This window comes from Ixodes scapularis, unplaced genomic scaffold (assembly GCF_016920785.2).
Source record: "Ixodes scapularis isolate PalLabHiFi unplaced genomic scaffold, ASM1692078v2 PGA_scaffold11__112_contigs__length_91849675, whole genome shotgun sequence".
Lineage (NCBI taxonomy): Eukaryota > Metazoa > Arthropoda > Arachnida > Ixodida > Ixodidae > Ixodes > Ixodes scapularis.
Window position 1 is genome coordinate 22,360,144 of NW_024609837.1, and position 17,269 is coordinate 22,377,412.

General features: G+C 45.8%; 1 protein-coding gene across 1 annotated transcript in view; it reads right to left on the reverse strand.

Annotated features, from left to right (window-relative positions):
* The window catches only part of LOC8041106 (lachesin), a 150,135-nt gene that overhangs the window by 13,612 nt on the left and 119,254 nt on the right, over window positions 1–17,269 (reverse strand). Inside the window, exon 5 of the mRNA XM_029989206.4 lies at window positions 13,969–14,173. Coding sequence (XP_029845066.4) covers window positions 13,969–14,173 — 205 coding nt within the window. The remainder of the gene's footprint in view (window positions 1–13,968; window positions 14,174–17,269) is intronic.

Below are 17,269 nucleotides of genomic sequence, written 5' to 3' on the forward strand. Positions count from 1 at the left end.
TTCTTCGTTTGGCGTATATTAGGCTTAGGTAAATGCCCGCTCACATATATACTTTTTCTATCATTTGATTGAGGTAATTTGATGACCCTAATATTCGCACCCTACCCCCCCCCCCCCCCCCCCCACACACACACACACAAACTGGCGTTGTATGCTGACGATACTTCAGCTTTCCCCAATGTTCATATGTTTATACAAAAAAAAAAAAAAGAAACAGATACGGTGTCATTTTTTTTTTTTTTTTTGCGGACTTTGAATAAGGTTGAAACATGATTCACCGTATAAAGAAGTCTCACTTTACACTTGTCGCGCATACAGACACGTGGAAAACCAGGTTAGCTTCTTGCACTGATATCGAGTCTTTGCCCTTAGATTAGTAGAACACATCTAGTGCTTACGAATCCCTGCTTTGACCCCTTTCGCAATAAAAGGATCCAGAAACTCCGGCGAAAGATTTCTTAACTCACTGTGTTCCCAACCAAAGTACTACCAAACCCGCACAAACACACACACACAAAAAAGGCTGTGCTAAGAAACAACAACAATCAAACGCGAAAGCAAAAAAAGAAAAAAATAGCAATCATAGGGGCAGTTTTTCATCGTCTTACACGCGCATGCGCTGTACAAGCCTCTCAGCGGTTCATTACCGCGAGCCTGCCCGATGGATGAACCCGACAGAGCCGCTTTCATGTTGCGCTGTCTGCTCCAATTTTTCCGCTCGAACGAAGCCCGAGATACGCGAGCGACGAAGCGCTCTTTTGGTTTTCCCGCTATTTTTCTTTTTTTCTTTTTCCCGCGCTTTCATTTCGGCGCGCACTTTTATATCTTTTACGCGATTGTTGCTGTTGTTGTTTTTGCTGTTGTTGTTATTGTTTTGTTTTTGTTTTTTTTTTGCACGTTGTTAGGCTCGCGCGCGCCTTGTCTTCTTGGGTTCGGAAGGCCATCGAAACCCGGTTGATTGAGAGGTCAACCATCCAGACTGTCACGTGATTAACTTGGCTCTCCGACAACACGTCCGCGCTGTCGTTATGGGGCCCGCTATCGGCTTCGCGTATGCTAAAAACATGTCGCCCAGTCGAAACTCTCGTTAAGAATAAATAGCATAAACTCGATAGAACCGTAGTGATCCCCCAGAAGCGGCCTGCAGTTAAGAGATGCATTAGCCAAACAGTTGATACGAGAACATTCTTCGGCCATCCCGAATTTGTTTTATTAACAAGGAAAGGTAAACAATAGTGTAGATTGATTGAATGCGTTTAACAAGATGTGATTAACCGAGAGAGAAAAAGAGAGGGGGTGTCGAGTCTAGACCTCTTTAAAGCTCCCAAACGAAGTTTTGTGAATCTTTAAAGAAGTTCTTGACGAAACACATTTATTAGTGGATAATGACGTGCAATGTTGGGAGCCACTTCTCTATTGTGAGATTTTTTATTAAGTACTGCGAGTGGAGGTACAGACGTTCCTCTATCGCAGGTCTGCAACTAAGACAGCGTGCGAAGGCAAGGTCTGTCGCCCGCAAGAAACTAGGGCGCATTGCACGAAAACAATTGGGAACAAACGAAACGTCTGTGGTGATGACATTTGCCTAACAGGGGGCAGCCGCTTCCACTATGTGAAATGCTTACGTGCACTCATGATATCAGTAATTGAATTTTTTTTTAATCTGCGCCGCGAGCAGTGAGGACGAGCAGCATCGCAGTTTGATGGTACTTTTTTTATTAATTAGATCGAGCAACTCGACCGTGGTTTCGTGATTTTTCTGTATTATTTTTACAATGGGCGTTTGATTTCTGCCAAACGTGTGTAGACACTATTCTAAACGCCAAATGTTTTTTTTTGTGTGTGTGTGTGTGAATATTTTAAGATCGATAGATAACTAATTTACGAGTGAACGTTCCGGATTCAAACAGAAGAGTACGACGCTCACTTCTAAAGATAAATCGAGCAATTTTGTAACCTGATGTCGCCGACTTATCAACATTGCTATCTAGCTCGGGCACCAGAGCTAGCCACTAGTGCCATCGGCGAGTAATATTCCATGTGACCAATAGGTCACCTGGCTAAAAGGGGCGCAGCGATCTCCGCTTGGGGGCGGCCTTGAAACAGTCGTATTGTGGATGAGAGTTTCGGAACAGGGGCTGATAGGTTATGAAGAGCGGGGTTTCCGGCGCCATTACTGTTTGACGTTGCGAGCCACTGATCTCTATGACAATTGCTGGATCGCGTTTGCCCGCTCCGCGAATGCGGTAACTGGCGGCCATCTTTAGGTAGAGATATATCACCTCTAGCCAATGTAAGCTGCTGCAGCCGCTATCATCCATCCATGGCAGAGAGCGTTTTGGCAGGTGGGTTGGCAGGCTGCGGTCAAAATAGCGTGGGTGATATTGCGTGCTTGATAAAAATTATTTGACGAAACATGTTTTTGAAACCTGGCGTGAACAGTAGTCCGGTTTTTGAGGACCTGGTAAAAGTTTCACGAAATCGCAGCACCGGGAGAAAAGCAGCACAGCACGTATCGAAAGTCGCATCGAAAGAAGCATCGAAAGCAGACGACGGTACGGAGTCTGCTTTTGATGCGAGCTGCGCTGCTTTCCCCCGGTGCTGCGCTTTCGTAGAACTTTTGCCGGGTCCTCAAAGATGAGGCTACCGTTCACGCCGGGTTTCAAGAATCTGCTTCGTCGAACAACTTCAATCAAGCACGAAATGTCACCCACGGTACAGTGTACTAGATCTACGGCTATTTTCACGGCAGCCTGCCGCCATTGCGCTGTCCGCCATATTACTATGATGGCTAGAGATGATATAACTCTACCTAAAGATGGCCGCCAGTGACCGCATTCCGGTCCATAGGAGGAGCTGGTCAAACGCGATCCAGCAAATAGACATAGAGATCAGTGTTGCGAGCACTCTATTGAAACAGACTAAATGATCTTAAGCGAGAAAGCCCAGCTTCGAGAATACAAGGCTTGTAGTAATCCCTTATCTACAGAAAGTATCCCACGGTGTAAAGAACGCCGGAAGCCGATATAACATAAAGGTGGTGTTTTCATACCCCAAGAGATTGAAACAAATATGTGCCATAAGTAAACGCGAGGGCTGGAAGTGTTCTAAAAAAAAAGGGGGGGGGGGGCAAAAAATGAAAGACGTTTACTACTCCCTGTAATGCCGATTTAGAGCGCAGCTCTCGAGGAGGAGGAGGGTAGAGTACGGAGGGGAGGGTATTCCCCTCCTCCCCCTTTTCCTCTTTTGTCCCCGCTAAATTCAACGGAAAAAAATTCTCCTTCTAAATATATCCGGGAAGTTTTTTCGTTAAATTTAGCGGGGAGATTTTTCTGCTAAATATAGCGGGCATTTTTTTCCACTAAATCTAGCGGGGAATTTCTTCCGCTAAATTTAGCGAAAAATATTCCTTCCTCCTCCTCCTTTCTCATCATTCGTTACCCTCGTGACGTCACATGTGACGTCATTATGGGAAACGTCCCATATTGCAACGCGCATTTACGCCGACGCCGACGGCGACGCTGCTCAAGCCGGAAACGGGCGCCTGAGAGCTGCACTCTAAAAGAAACACGCGAAGCCCTTCGTAAGATGCTGTGAGGAGGTTATCTACATATCCCCCCCCCCCCCCCCTTGGGTAAAAAAGTGTTATGTCGGGCAGACCGGAAGGTGTTTAAACGTTAAGCTCAAAGATCCTAACTACACACTTGCTGCCACGGTCGAAGGACACCTCCCATTGCATTGTTAAACGTGCAAGTGTAAACTGTCCTTTGGTGACGCTACAATTTTAGAAAGAAACAAAGATAGAATGACAGGGAGGTGCTCGAGGCTTTTCACATGAGTGAGGTTTAGTATTGCGTATACGAGCAAACGCAAGCCCTGTGCATTTGCGTTAGCGTTGCGTGCTCCATACTGCGCGTGCGCGGAGCCCAAACCGCGGCCCTGAATTGGCGCATGGCGACTTCGCGCATGCGCAGCGTGGAACACGCAACGCTAACGCAAGCGCATAGCGCTTGTGTTTGTTCGTATACGTGATACTATAACTCACTATTGTTCCGCTGGGGGATCAGTGCGTAATTAAAGCGTCAATAACGCTTTCCAGAATATAAAAAAAAAAAACAAGAAAGACTGAATTTTTGCGAACTAGAGTGAGAAGTGGCCACATGGTGATGTGATGGCTATGAGGTGGCTGATAGGACAAGGGATTTGGCCAACGTTACTAAAACGCTCAGTTGGGAAACTCACCGTTGATCCTGGGCCGCTGGCGTCCGTCGAGACCGAGCTAGATACGATAACAACGCCAGCCTTTAGCGACAAGTTGAAACATTTTGTTGTTGTTTGCGGGTTTTATGGCGCAACAGCAACGGAGGCCATACTGCGCCAGACTAAATTAACTGATGAAACTCCTATAGTTACTTCATTACAAAAAGATGATCCTGAAAAAAACTGGGATTAGATCTGGTGTATAAGGCCAGTACTAGTAATATATGATAAAACTCGATCAAGAGGAACGAGAGGGTGCTTTCCCAGCAAAAGAGCGGGATGAAATGGAATACAAAATCTAAAAAACTCAGGAAAATGAGCGCGTCGTTCAATGTCGAATTCCGGGCAGATCCACAAAATATGAAGTATAGTAAGATTGTCTCCACAGTGCTCACAAACTGGTGGATCCTCCCCACAAAGGAGATATCTGTGTGTAAGGAAGGAGTGCCCGATTTGAAGCCGGCACAATACAACTTCGTGAAAGCGGTTCTTAAGTGAGGAGCTCTCCCAAGACCCAAGGACTGGTTTGCTTACACGGAGCTTGTTATTAGATTCCATGGCCCACTCTGTCTGCCACAAACTAAAAAGTGATGACTTAATTAATGATTTGATATCCTGATAGGGCAAGCTTGCTTGATATTTAGAGAAGTTACCTGAAGATGCAGCGAGCCTGTCTGCCTCCTCATTACCCTTTATACCCATATGACTCGGAACCCAGCAGAATTTTATATTGTGACCCTTACGTAAAGCTCCGTTAAGTTTACTTCGCACCTGTTCCACAAGCATATTCTTAGTGGCTTTTAGAGAGCATATTGCAGTAATAGCACTTTGAGAGTCCACAAATATTACGGCCCGTCTAGTTTTAGTCTTCAGAATATAATCCAATGCAAAAGACACAGCATAGATTTCAGCAGTAAATATACTCGCAAATTTCTCTAGACGATTAACTTTTACAAAACGACCTGAATGCACGGCACACCCGACAAACGATGAAGTCTTGGCACCGTCCGTGTAAAAGTGAGCATAATCTTTATATTTCTCTTCCAGGTCTAGGAATTCCTGCTGAATCACAAGAGCAGATATGCTATTCTTATTAAACTTAGTTAAAGTCCAGTCGCAAAAAACACGCACCACATTCCAGGGCGTAACGCAGGCTGTGTTCTGAATTAGGTTAAGTTCGTCCAGATGAAGTTGAAGTGAGGAACAAAATTGCTCTATACGAAAACTTAAGGGTCTCACAATGCTTGGCTTATTTTCAAAGAGACGGTAGAATTGAGATCTTTGTACGGAATGATACGTTGGGTGATCAGGGTTTGCTAGGATCTTAGACGCGTAGGTTAGGCTGAGGTATTGACGTCTTTTAGACAGCGACATCTCATTTGATTCCGCATACAAACTAAGTACAGGCGATGTCCGAAAAGCACCTGTTGCCAAACGCAAGCCAAGATGATGTACGAGACCCAACATCCTGAGAGCAGATGGGCGAGCTGATCCGTACACCACGGCGCCATAATCGATACGAGATCGCACAAGCGCGGCGTACAAATGCAACAGACATTTCCGATCCGACCCCCATGATTTATGAGCCAAAACTTTCAGAAGGTTTGTGGAACGAAGGCAAATTTCCTTGAGAAATCTCAGGTGGGGAATGAAGGTAAGTTTTTTGTCAAATATAACACCAAGAAACCTGTGCTCCTTCCTAACAGGGATCAGAGTACCGTTTAGTTCCAAAGCTGGGTCTAAGGAAAGCCCGCGACGTAGGGAAAAAGGCACACAGACTGTCTTTGCAACAGAGAACTTGAAGCCATTTTCGTCCGCCCACTTACAAAGTTTGTTTATAGCCAGTTGTAACTGCCGCTCACAACTAGAAAGATTGCAAGAAGATGAGGAGATCTGTATATCGTCGGCATAAAGAGAGTAGGAAATAGACCGAGGTAGCATTTGTGCGAGAGAATTCATTTTCAGTATAAACAAAGTGACGCTCAAAATGCCCCCCTGTGGGACTCCGTTTTCTTGAACAAAAGGTTTAGAAAGGGTGCTGCCAAGCCGGACTTGAAAGGTTCTGTTTGTTAAAAAGTTCTTAATGCATTGCAACATCTTACCACGGATATTGCAAGCATACAAGTATTTCAGGATACCATATCTCCAAGTGGTATCATATGCCTTGTCTAAGTAAAAAAACACTGCAACACAGTGCTGCTTGTTCACAAATGCTTTGCGTATAACGGTTTCCAGGCGAACCAAATTATCGAGAGTAGATCGACCTCGGCAAAACCCGCACTGATATTTGTCAAGAACCTTTTGCCTTTCTAATATGTATATTAACCGCCTGTTTATAAGTCTTTCAAATGTTTTCCCGACACAGCTCGTCAGAGCAATGGGACGGTAACTTGATGGTAGTGAAGGGTCTTTCTGTGGCTTTAGGAGCGGGATGACATGTGCATGCTTCCAGGCATGGGGAAAGCAGGCTTTTTCCCACAATAAATTGAAGAACAAGAGAAGACTTTTCAGGGATTCAGGAGAAAGGCGACGAAGCATTTCATAATGAACTGCGTCGGGCCTTGGAGCAGAAACCCTCGTTATGTCAAGTGCCATTTCAAGTTCACACTGCGTGAAAGGCTGGTTATAAGGCTCAGAGTCTCCTCCAGACATGGAGATATTTTGCCGCTCTGCACGAGATTTAAATCTACTGAACGAATCACTGTAGTTTGCCGAGCTGGATGTGCTATAAAAATGTTCACCAAGGATGTTGCCGATGTCAACTAAAGATGAAGAAGGGGGATCAAAAGTAGGAATTGTATAGCACCTATAGTCTCCATTTATTTTCCTGTATCTATCCCAAACCTCCTTGGCTGGCACAAAACTATTTATAGAAGAAACATACTTCATCCAGGATTTCCATTTTGACTGTTTCCTGGTCCAACAGGCTTTAGCTTTCCGCTGCCTGAACTCTGCGAGATTACGTGATGTGGGATATCTGCGAAATTTGCCCCAAGCCCTGTTTTGATCCGTTAAGGTTGTGGCACACTCCTTGTTCCACCATGGTTTGCATTTTTTTGGCACATTACCAGAGGTTCGTGGAATAGACACCTCAGCAGCATTTAGTATCTGCTCAGTAATATACAGTGTAGCATCTTCGGGTGACATAGAAGAAAGCAGAGAAGGGTCCAAGGTGGAATGTAACCCAAAAAGTGACCAGTCAGCTTTATCTAACTTCCACCTAGGGATACGTTTCAAAAGTGAGGGCAGCTGAACAACGCTCTTTAAAACAATCGGAAAGTGATCACTGCCAAAAGGGTTGTTAAGAACATTCCAAGTAAAGCAAGGAAACAATGAGGGCGATGAAATCGACAGATCTATGGATGTAAATGTGGTGTGAGCTGCACTGAAAAATGTTGGCTCTCTCCCATTAAGAAGGCATAGCCCAGATGCCAATAAAAAACGTTCAACTACACCTCCACGAGAGTCTTGACGGATACTACCCCAAAGGGGGTGATGGGCATTAAAATCGCCTAGAATGATAAAGGGTTGTGGCAGCTGATCTGCAAGACCCTGCAATTCACTAAGATGAAATGGAGTATTAGGTGGTAAATAAAGTGATACTACAGTTATGAGGCGGTCTAAAAGAAGGCGCACTGCCACAGCTTCAAGTGGTGTGCAGAGCGGGACCTCAGAGCAGGCGACCCTACCTTGTACAACCACTGCCACGCCACCAGAGGCAGTATCACTAAGACGGTCTTTCCTAAAGACCCGGTGACGTCTTAAAATATGAGGAGAGCGATCATGGAGATGAGTTTCCTGAAAAGCAAGAGCTATCGGCCGAAGCTCATCCATGAAATGATTTATATCATCAATATTTCTTAAAGACCGCGACAGTTCCATTGCAAAAAATTTACTTTTGCCATTTATAAAATTTGTTTAAAATCGGAAAATGTAAATCAATAAAACTCGGTAGTAAAAAGATTAAAACTAGGGAGAGAGACAACTTGGATTACTTCGGCGCAGTTACCGGTTTTTTGTTCTTCCCAGCACGGGTCTGCGTCTGCCACTCCATACTATCCGGGTCAGAAGCAGGAGCAGCCAAATCGTCTAACTCCATGGACAAGTCTGCCTCTTGAGTCGTGTCGCTGGTGTTAGCCAGTGTTTTCTTCCGACTTGGATCACGGGGAGCCATGCCCCGGCCGCGACCAGCGGAAGAGGCAGCGGAGGTGCTGGGCAGAGCGTCTTTCAACTCTGCCTGCTCCGGCCCCTTGGATACTGGGAGAGCAGCACGAGAGTTGTGCCGCTCTTTGGAGGAGGCCCTCTCCAGTGAGTTGGGGCGGGAGTGTCGCTCCTTCTCACTGGGGGAGGGCGACGAAGTAAGGACTGGCAATGGCGTTGCCTGCCTGTCCTTAGACCTGGGGGCAGCTGGTGTACTCCCTCCACAAAGTGGGGGGAGCTGCTGCCCCCGCGGGGGGGTTGGGGCCCGAAGGGCCACTGCCAGGGCTTCAGGCGAGACCTGGGTGGCCTTCGATTCCGTTCGCGGTTGAGGGCCCCTGCGCACCGCGTCGGAGTACGTGCCTTTTGAAAGAAAGGAGAATCTTTGCTTAGCTTCTGGATATGAAATGTTTTCTTTGGCTCTCAGGGTAAGGATTTCTTTCTCTTGTCGCCACAAGGGGCAAGAGCGAGAGTAGGCAGGGTGAGGACCCTTGCAGTTGGCACAGGAAATGACATCTTCACAGATGTCGGCTTGATGGTCGTGGCTACCACACTTTGCGCAAGTCTCTCTCCCTCGACAGCTGCGCGATCCGTGGCCAAAGCGCTGGCAACGGAAGCACCGCTGGGGGTTGGGGACATAGGGGCGGATGCGGCAATTAAGGTATCCTGCCTTGATGGTTTCTGGCAGTGTGTGTCGTTCAAATGTAAGAATGACGTGTTTGGAAGGGATTTCCTCACCATTTTTTCGGAATATAATGCGCTTAACAGCAACAACACCAACACCTTGGAGTCCCTCGAGGAGTTCTTCCTCACTAGTGTGCAAGAAGTCGTCCTCGGAGTGGACCCCACGGATGGTGTTGAGCGTGCGGTGAGGGCTAACTGACACTTTGACATCAAGAAAACTAGTCAACTTCAGGATCGCTTCACTTTGTTTTTTGGTGGTTACCTCCACTAAGAGGTCTCCGGAGTGCTGCTTTTTAGCCTTGTAGGAGAACCCGACAAGGTTTTCCAGTACTTTGGCAACAACAAAAGGCGACAGCTTTGCAACAGGTTTATGTTCATCGAGCGAATGAACAATGAACAACTTTGTAAATGTTTCAATTTCAGGATCTTTGTCAGTAATCTTGGGTTCAAGACAACGCCTTTTAAAGGCTTGCCCTGAACGGGGTTTAGAGGGGTGGGGCGCCATAGGAGGGCAAAAGGTGTTCAGAATCCGCGGTGCACCGCCCACCACCGAGCCCAACAAGGGGTTAGGTAACGCACCATAACAAGAAGGGCTTGGCTGGAGACGTTACGCTAACAGTGCTGCCGGGAAACTATACCCAAGTGTGGGTCAAGACAGAGGTCCATTGCCACCCAAGGTTAGCCCTTGCCGCCAAAGAGGGGTGAAGAAGGAGTAAGATAAGTGAGAGAGAAGTAAAGGAAACAGGAAAGGTAAAAGTGAGAGATCGGAGGGGATAGTAGAAGAAATGGCGACTAGACTGAATCATCCTGGCCGGGCCTTACCAGGACTCCCGTCTATGAGAAGCGGGGGCCGAAGTGGTGTATTGCCTCACCCGGGGGGCCCCGAAGGGTCCAAACCTACCCCGGGCTCAGCTCAACCACCAGGATTCCCTTTTCCCCAGACACGGGAAAGCCACGCACAGCCAGACGTGGGCGGGCGAACCCGCATGGTTCGGGGTCCGTGGAGACGCCACTCTCCAAACACCTGCTTTCACAGGTGCCCCCTGCGGGGCAAGTTGAAACATGAAAGTGGCCTTATATGGCTACTGCTAGAGTCACCGAACGTTTCCAAAGTACCGAAACTCCCACGCTTGAGGTGCGAAGATGGCGGGTCAATCTTTTTTCTTTGCTGTGGTCACCTTAAGCTCTGAGAAAGCAAGCTTTTGCGTAAACACAAACGAAAAAGAAAGCTCTCTTTGCAAGAACGTTTATTGGAGATTAGTACAAAATAACAGGTGCGTGATATTTTTTCTTTAATTTTTAGTTTAGAAGGCCTTACGGCAAAATTAATATTGCTTTTATACAACCATGTCTCACCGGTGATTTCAGGTAGCACGTCCCGACCTAGGCGCATCTCAACTTCGGTAGTATTTCGCGGCGCGTCCGCTTGGGAGACGGGGATTGGCATCCCTGAAACCCCTTCTAGCGTATACGTTTAAGCGCCAAAACGGCCGATTCTATCGAATGCGATACTCCCGGACCAATACAAGCAGCCGTGCAGTTCCTCGAGTGGACGCTGCGGGAGAAATGGCGGCGTTGCGATCGCCATTAGCTCGGTTCTCGAGTGCGGATCGGTGCCACGTTTTCAGAACAGGCTCTATAGCAGTTAACCAATTGAGTGATTCTATTAACGTTGGTTTTGGCAAATGTATCACTGATAGTGCCTGTTTGGTGCCTTCCTTTATGGTACGTTCGTCCCTTCTGTTTCAAGCGATAAAAACTTCAGTTGCGAGTCAGCGCTCGTCCAGTTTGCGTGTTTGTTCTGCTCCGTCCATGTCTTTTGCGCTGTTTCTACAATATGACTAGGGCTCCGTGTTTTCGGAGTTTATTTTTCGTCAAATTCGGAGGGTGTTTTTCGGAGTTTATTTTTTGTCGAAGATTCGGAGTTTATCCGAGTTTATATTTTTTTGATTCCCAATTCTCCGAAATTCGGAGTTTAATTTTGTCGTGTTTCCTATTAAAATTGATAAATAAATAATAACCGAATGTAAACGTATTCCAGGTTTTAAAAAAAGAAGACGCGCTTGTATCAATTGAAATATTTTCAGTTGAATTTGGCGTTGGTGCCATTGCCATTGGCAATACTAATTTCTCCATCGGAATTAAAAACAGCGCGAAAAGACGAGGACCAGACAAAGAAGTGACACGGACGTAGCGCTGTTTATCCACGACAAAAGTCACACACAAGTGGCACTTCGATAAACGCCGACACCTTAAAATCAATAAACTCCCGGACGTAGTCGCTAGGAAGCTCGTAGTCACCCCACCCTATTTCATCAATCTAGCCCGCGGCCGCGTGAGGTGGAGTGGTTAAGGAGGTAATAGAGAGTTTGAACTGCTCTTCTTCCCAATTTTATACAATCCCTATGGTCCATAGCTTTCACTGTTACCAATACATACCCTTTGCTTTCTCTGAATCACAAATCGCATGGCCCAAACCGGAAACCAAAAGAGTGCCTTTTGTCGTGACCCGGATGTACAACGAACGACCTGTTGCCCTGAATCAACCTTGAAGAGACAAGCGGCAAGACCCCTGTTGACAACGGTCCGAGATTTGAAAGATAATTATGGTGTAATTTTCCCAGGACGATTGACACTGTGCTGATCAAACTAAAAAAAAAAAAATAAAAACATTGACACGTAAACATTCGGAGTTTATCGGATAAATCCGAATTGACCATAATTTTACCGGCGGGTGTTTTTCGGAGTTTTTCGGGTTTATCCGAAAACACGGAGCCATAAATATGACCAATATAACTATAAAACAACAAGATTAGATACGTCAGTTCAATCTCCTGTCCTAAATGTAACATTTGTAGAAGTATTAACTGGATTTTCAAGGTTGCACATCAAAACGCTGCCTAACTTTTGATATATGAAAAGCATGCATCAACGTAATTTGGTCCGTCATGCCTCATAGCTCCTACCGCGAACGTTTCCTCTGCCTCGTAATTTCAGACTGTAGAATTAATAATTTCAATAAAGTGTGAAATATGAACACCCAGCAGATGTGGACTTACGTAAGGTAAATTTTAAGACGATGATTTTTTTTTTTTTAGCTTTGTTGTAATTAAGAAAATGGTAGGAACTTCAGTTAGAATGTTTTTAGCCTTTGGGTCAATTTGGTGGCCATGATGGCCAATAAGAAAAGAAAGCAAAATGGGTTAATTATTTAGCTAATTACCTACAATTTAAATTTAATGAAGTTCTTTTATTTCAAGCGCATATCGTATTTTAAGAATAAGCTACGCTCGACCTCAGTACAGTAGTCAAGCCGTGCCATGAAATTTTAACTACAAAGTTTTACGTAGGCGTGATGAGGCGAGTAATGTCACCCTTGGACAGGCAATTCAGCCACACACCTCCTATTCCTCTAAATCACAAGACTTGTCGTCACCGAATAATTCGCTCTGAGGTCCCGTCATATTAATCAAGCTGCAGTGAAGTAATTTCATCTGCGGTAGAAGGGCTCTTGCCGAGCCAGGAGACCTCGGAGCTCGCAATCCGCCTCTCGTCCAATCTCGCTCACCGCACTACAGACAGCTCAATGTCTGCCATCGACAAGCACCGGAGTGTCAAGACAGCAGCTCTGAACGCAGGCCGATGGATGGAAAAGGAAAGAAGATAAAACCGGGAAAGGAGGACGGATTGGAGCTGATGAGGTGTTTTTGATGAGAGAACGATATCTCTAAAGATTGGCCCAAGAGATGGAGGTGAGAGAAGGCCGGGCGCGCCATAGAAAAGGGCGGTGCCTTTGTGTCGCCCCATGGAGGGACTTCGATTCTGCGGTCACCGGTCTGGCGCAGAGCAAACGGAGCCGCTGGTTCTCGCCGGCAGTGAGGGAAGTCGTTCGATACGCGATACAGATCGATGTGGGCATCGATTCCATCGCTCCCGCGAGAAAAAAGAGAGATAGGGAAAAAGAAAAAGGAAGAGAAAGAGTGTAGTGGAGACAGCAAGCTCCTAATACGTCTACATAAACGGACAACGTTGTCATATCATCGAAAGGGTTCTACGAAAAGTGATGACGGTGGGAGAGAAGGAAAAGACAGAGACGTCGGCATCTCGGTCGACGTAGAGAAAAGAGGGGGGGGAGGTAGACGGTTACATGTTAAGATATGCTTCTACAAACACGACAACGTTCTCGCTCTTCGATCCGAACTCAGAAATAACTTGCGAGTAGACGGATATGGCGATCGACCAGGGCTGTGGTATGAAGAGGACAGCTGAGGTTTGTTTCCAGGGTCTGGCGCGCGGCTGAGTTTACTATTTGGTGCGCGTGATAGAGGGCGGAATGCAACGTCAATAACTGACGTCATGACGATGATCACTTGGCAGTCAGCGAGATATTGAAATGAGCGAAAGGGTTGAATTGGTCAGCGTTATAATCAGCACGACCTATCTCCGTCTGATTCTTGCAGCGGTGACTCGGAGTTGCCAAAGTATACGTGCCAACCTATCGCATTGCGGCGGCTTGGCGCGTAGTGAGTTTAAAGACCGACGACCAGTTCGTGCTTTTCACTTTTCCCCCGCTTCCTCCTCTCCCCCTTCTACACTTTCCAGCATTTCCTGTTTCTTTCTCCCCCATGGTGAGGAAGATCTTCTGCCTTGCAGAATCTCAAGTCTGGTCGTCGGCCTTTAACGTGGTGACACTGATGGGTATCCACAAGGTTACGCTGCAAGTTAGAAGTGCATTCCTGACACGTACATAACTCCAGCTATCTGATCAACTGCACCTGCGACACGTGCCGGGAGAGTCGAGGGACATGAGAGTGCGTGTACACTCACCGAGCACGTCGAGGTAGCCGACCTGGCTGCGCATGGGCACCGTGTTCACCTGGCACATGTAGCCGCCCCGGTCGGCCTCGGTGACCCCGTCGATGACGAGCAGCCAGCTGCGGTCCGACGGACTCAAGTGCACGCGGTAGTTCTGCGTGATCACGCTCTTGTGGATGGTCAGGATGGTCTTGCTCTCCACGCGCAGCCAGGCCACCTGGAATGAGAACCAATTTAAAAAATTGGAGGGTAAAACCACGAGGACCATCATCGATCGAGTCAATAATAGACCGATCTCACCAAGCGTTCGACGCATGCGTGACGCTGCCATAACTTTAGTTCACAAGATGCCAACGGCAGTGCAGGAGAGGGCTCGTGCCGTCTCGTGCTTAACACACGCAGAGCTCCAGCGAGGTTGTCGCACGTGCACAAAGACTAAAGTTCCCTCGATGCATTGCGGCAGCGGTGGCGTAGTCCAACTGGCTGGTGAGATCGGTCTATTGGTGTTCAGCGGATAGATGGCGCAAGCTGGCGCCCGATTTAAAGGAGCTATTCGTGGATTTACCATCTGTCTTTTTATTTAGGCGAGTGCATTGCTGCTGAGTGCATCGTGAGAATGGGCTCATACAGCGCAGGAATAAATTGGTTTCACCTTATATGGAGCGCAAGTGGCGCCATCTCAGCAATGGTGGCAGTAACGCGTTGTAAGTAACGACGTTACCGGTAACACGTTACTTTTTACGGGAACATCTTACGTACTCGTTATTTTTTTTTTTCAAACAGTAACGGGTAACGTACTTACGTTACTTATTTCGAGTAACGGGTAATGAACTTGCGCTATCCCTTAATTCTCATCCCAAAACGTAAGACAAAAAAAAAATAAAGTTGCGCTTCAATTTTTTGCGTGTTTCTAGCCGCCGAGCCATGTGAATTGCTGAGTTTTTTTTTTTTCGTTTTTCTTAGCGTTTTTTCTGGTGAATATTTAGGTGAAAGCGTAAAAAAGATAGTCATTAGCTTCAATTTTTGCATAGAAATAATGTTTCATGAAATATGGCGCTTATGCATAACTGTAACGCTAAATCGTAAAACGTGCTAATTCATAATTAGGAAGTAACATAAAAGTAACGTGCCTCTGTTTTTATTGGTAACAGTAACCCGTTCCTTTTATTTTGAAGTAACGTAGGACGGTAACGCGTTACTTTTATTTGCGATTAACGAGTAACGTATTTCGCTACTTCTTTTCGGTAACGCCTACAACACTGTATCTAGGCCACCGCTGGATACAAAATTCGCGTGGTCTGCATGGATTCTGTTTCAGTAGAAGTCCCGGCTAGCATAAAGGTCTTCTCGGTGATTTAAAGTGTTTTGAAAGGAATGGGTGCGGGCACTTTGCTTTAGTAATCGATATCCTTGAAACGTGGTATTCGCTATACCAAGGATTTATAGAGATTTTAACCAGAGATTAAATCACCAATTGACTACCGTATTAAATGAGTTTTTTGTTGCAGGCTTGGACATTGATGCAATGATGCTGGCAGAGGTAAGCGCATATTTTTTCAGTGTTTTTTCTAACAGTAGGCTAAGTGTAGTGTATACATGTCTACACACTGCCATGTGTTGAATGCTATATTTTTATTCTTTATATTGTATTTGTGTGTGTGTGTGTGCTGTGGTCAAAGTGTCTTACCGTCTGTTTCATTTGAAAGTGGTACTCTTTTTCTTTTCTTTCTTTTTTTTTTGTGAATTTGTATTTGTTGCTTTTTGCCTGCTGTAAAGGGAACCCGAAGCCTCGTCAAGCAGTCATTGTACCCTTTCTTTCGGTTCCCCTGTTTCCCTAATGAAACAAAGAATGAGATTATTATTCTATATTTTTTTTAGTCGTGCTAATGCCTCTAATAGCGCCGCACAGATGCTATCGCCTCTGAAACTTTCATTAAGTTTATAATGAAACCCAATGAATGACAATGCGTAATGTCTACAGTAAATCAGTGAAGCAAGAAGTTAATGTCGAAATTAGCACTAACCAAGAATTTCAAACATAAGAATTCCATCGTGTTTCCTTCGGGTATCAATTATAACCTAAGTAAAAAAATGAAACCAAACACTATTAAGTTCATGCGAGGGGATACCTGATGATCGCGATTTTTATAGGAATCCCCTTGAGAGACTATACCGTCTAGAATTAGTGTTCTCCGAATTCTGGTTGAAGCAGCGCCGCTATTATGAAGGTTTGACTAAGCGGACGCAGAACGCTAAGGTCACGCTATTCAAAGACCGCATTAGTATGTTCCTGTCCCTTTTTTTTTCGTTTCGTAGTCTTTCCTTCGTAATACTTTATTCGTACACTCTTTATCCACGTACAGACACTGTACGTTCTTTTTTAGTTTCATGCTATTCTCTTCGGCCTTACAGTTATTTGTAGGTGGTCCCCAATTCGGATTGCGCCAGGCGGGGAAGAAAAAGATCGGCCTACAAGAGAAAACGCCATCTATCGGAATCCATCAGAAGCGAACTACACCAAAGGGGCGGTGCCGCTGGGTGACTTCGCAGCAAGGGCAAAAGAGGGCGCTACGTTAACGTTGCCCATCGAAGGGAGGGAGATTGGGGGAGGGGACGCCACGCTACACGAGAAATACCGCTTACACACGAATGTAAAGAGGGCGGAATAAATGAGGGGAAGGGGGCTGAAAGGGCACGGACTTTCGGACATTTGTTTGCGTTAGGAAAGGCAGCAAAACGTCGAAGACCGCGCGTTTTTTTTAGCTCCTTTTTGTGTCTTTCTTTTAGCTGTTTTTTTTTTTCTCGAATGAAAGCTTTAAAAAGCTTGGTAGGGCGGTTGGAGATGTAGGGACTTGTTCGAAAGAAAAGCAAGAGATAAATAAATGACGGCCTTTTGTCTTAGGAGGCCTAATGCGAACCTTTTGCCAAAGTCAGCGAGCAGATACTTCCGATCTACAAAAAGGATCTGAAACCAAAGAAAGTACACCGCCCCTATCGGATTCTCAGCCCCAGGTTTTTCTTTTTCTGGTCGTATTTTTATATTATTTGTTTTACACCCATTGGTTTTCTTCTCAGCTGCAGTGTGTCCGCATGCTTCCAACTTGGTACGTCTAAAAGAAGCACGCCGTCGTGGCGTGCTCTGTATGCTATTTTTATTATTATTACTTACTCTGTGTTCAAAGTGGAAGGGACTGGTTCTAGGAGAAAGGGAGTGGATTTGGTTTCGTAATTTTAGATACTTGCGAAAGAAATATTCCCGGCTTGACTCGAATCTGTTTGCATTAGAACCAGGGGCGGCGGAAAGCTAAACAAA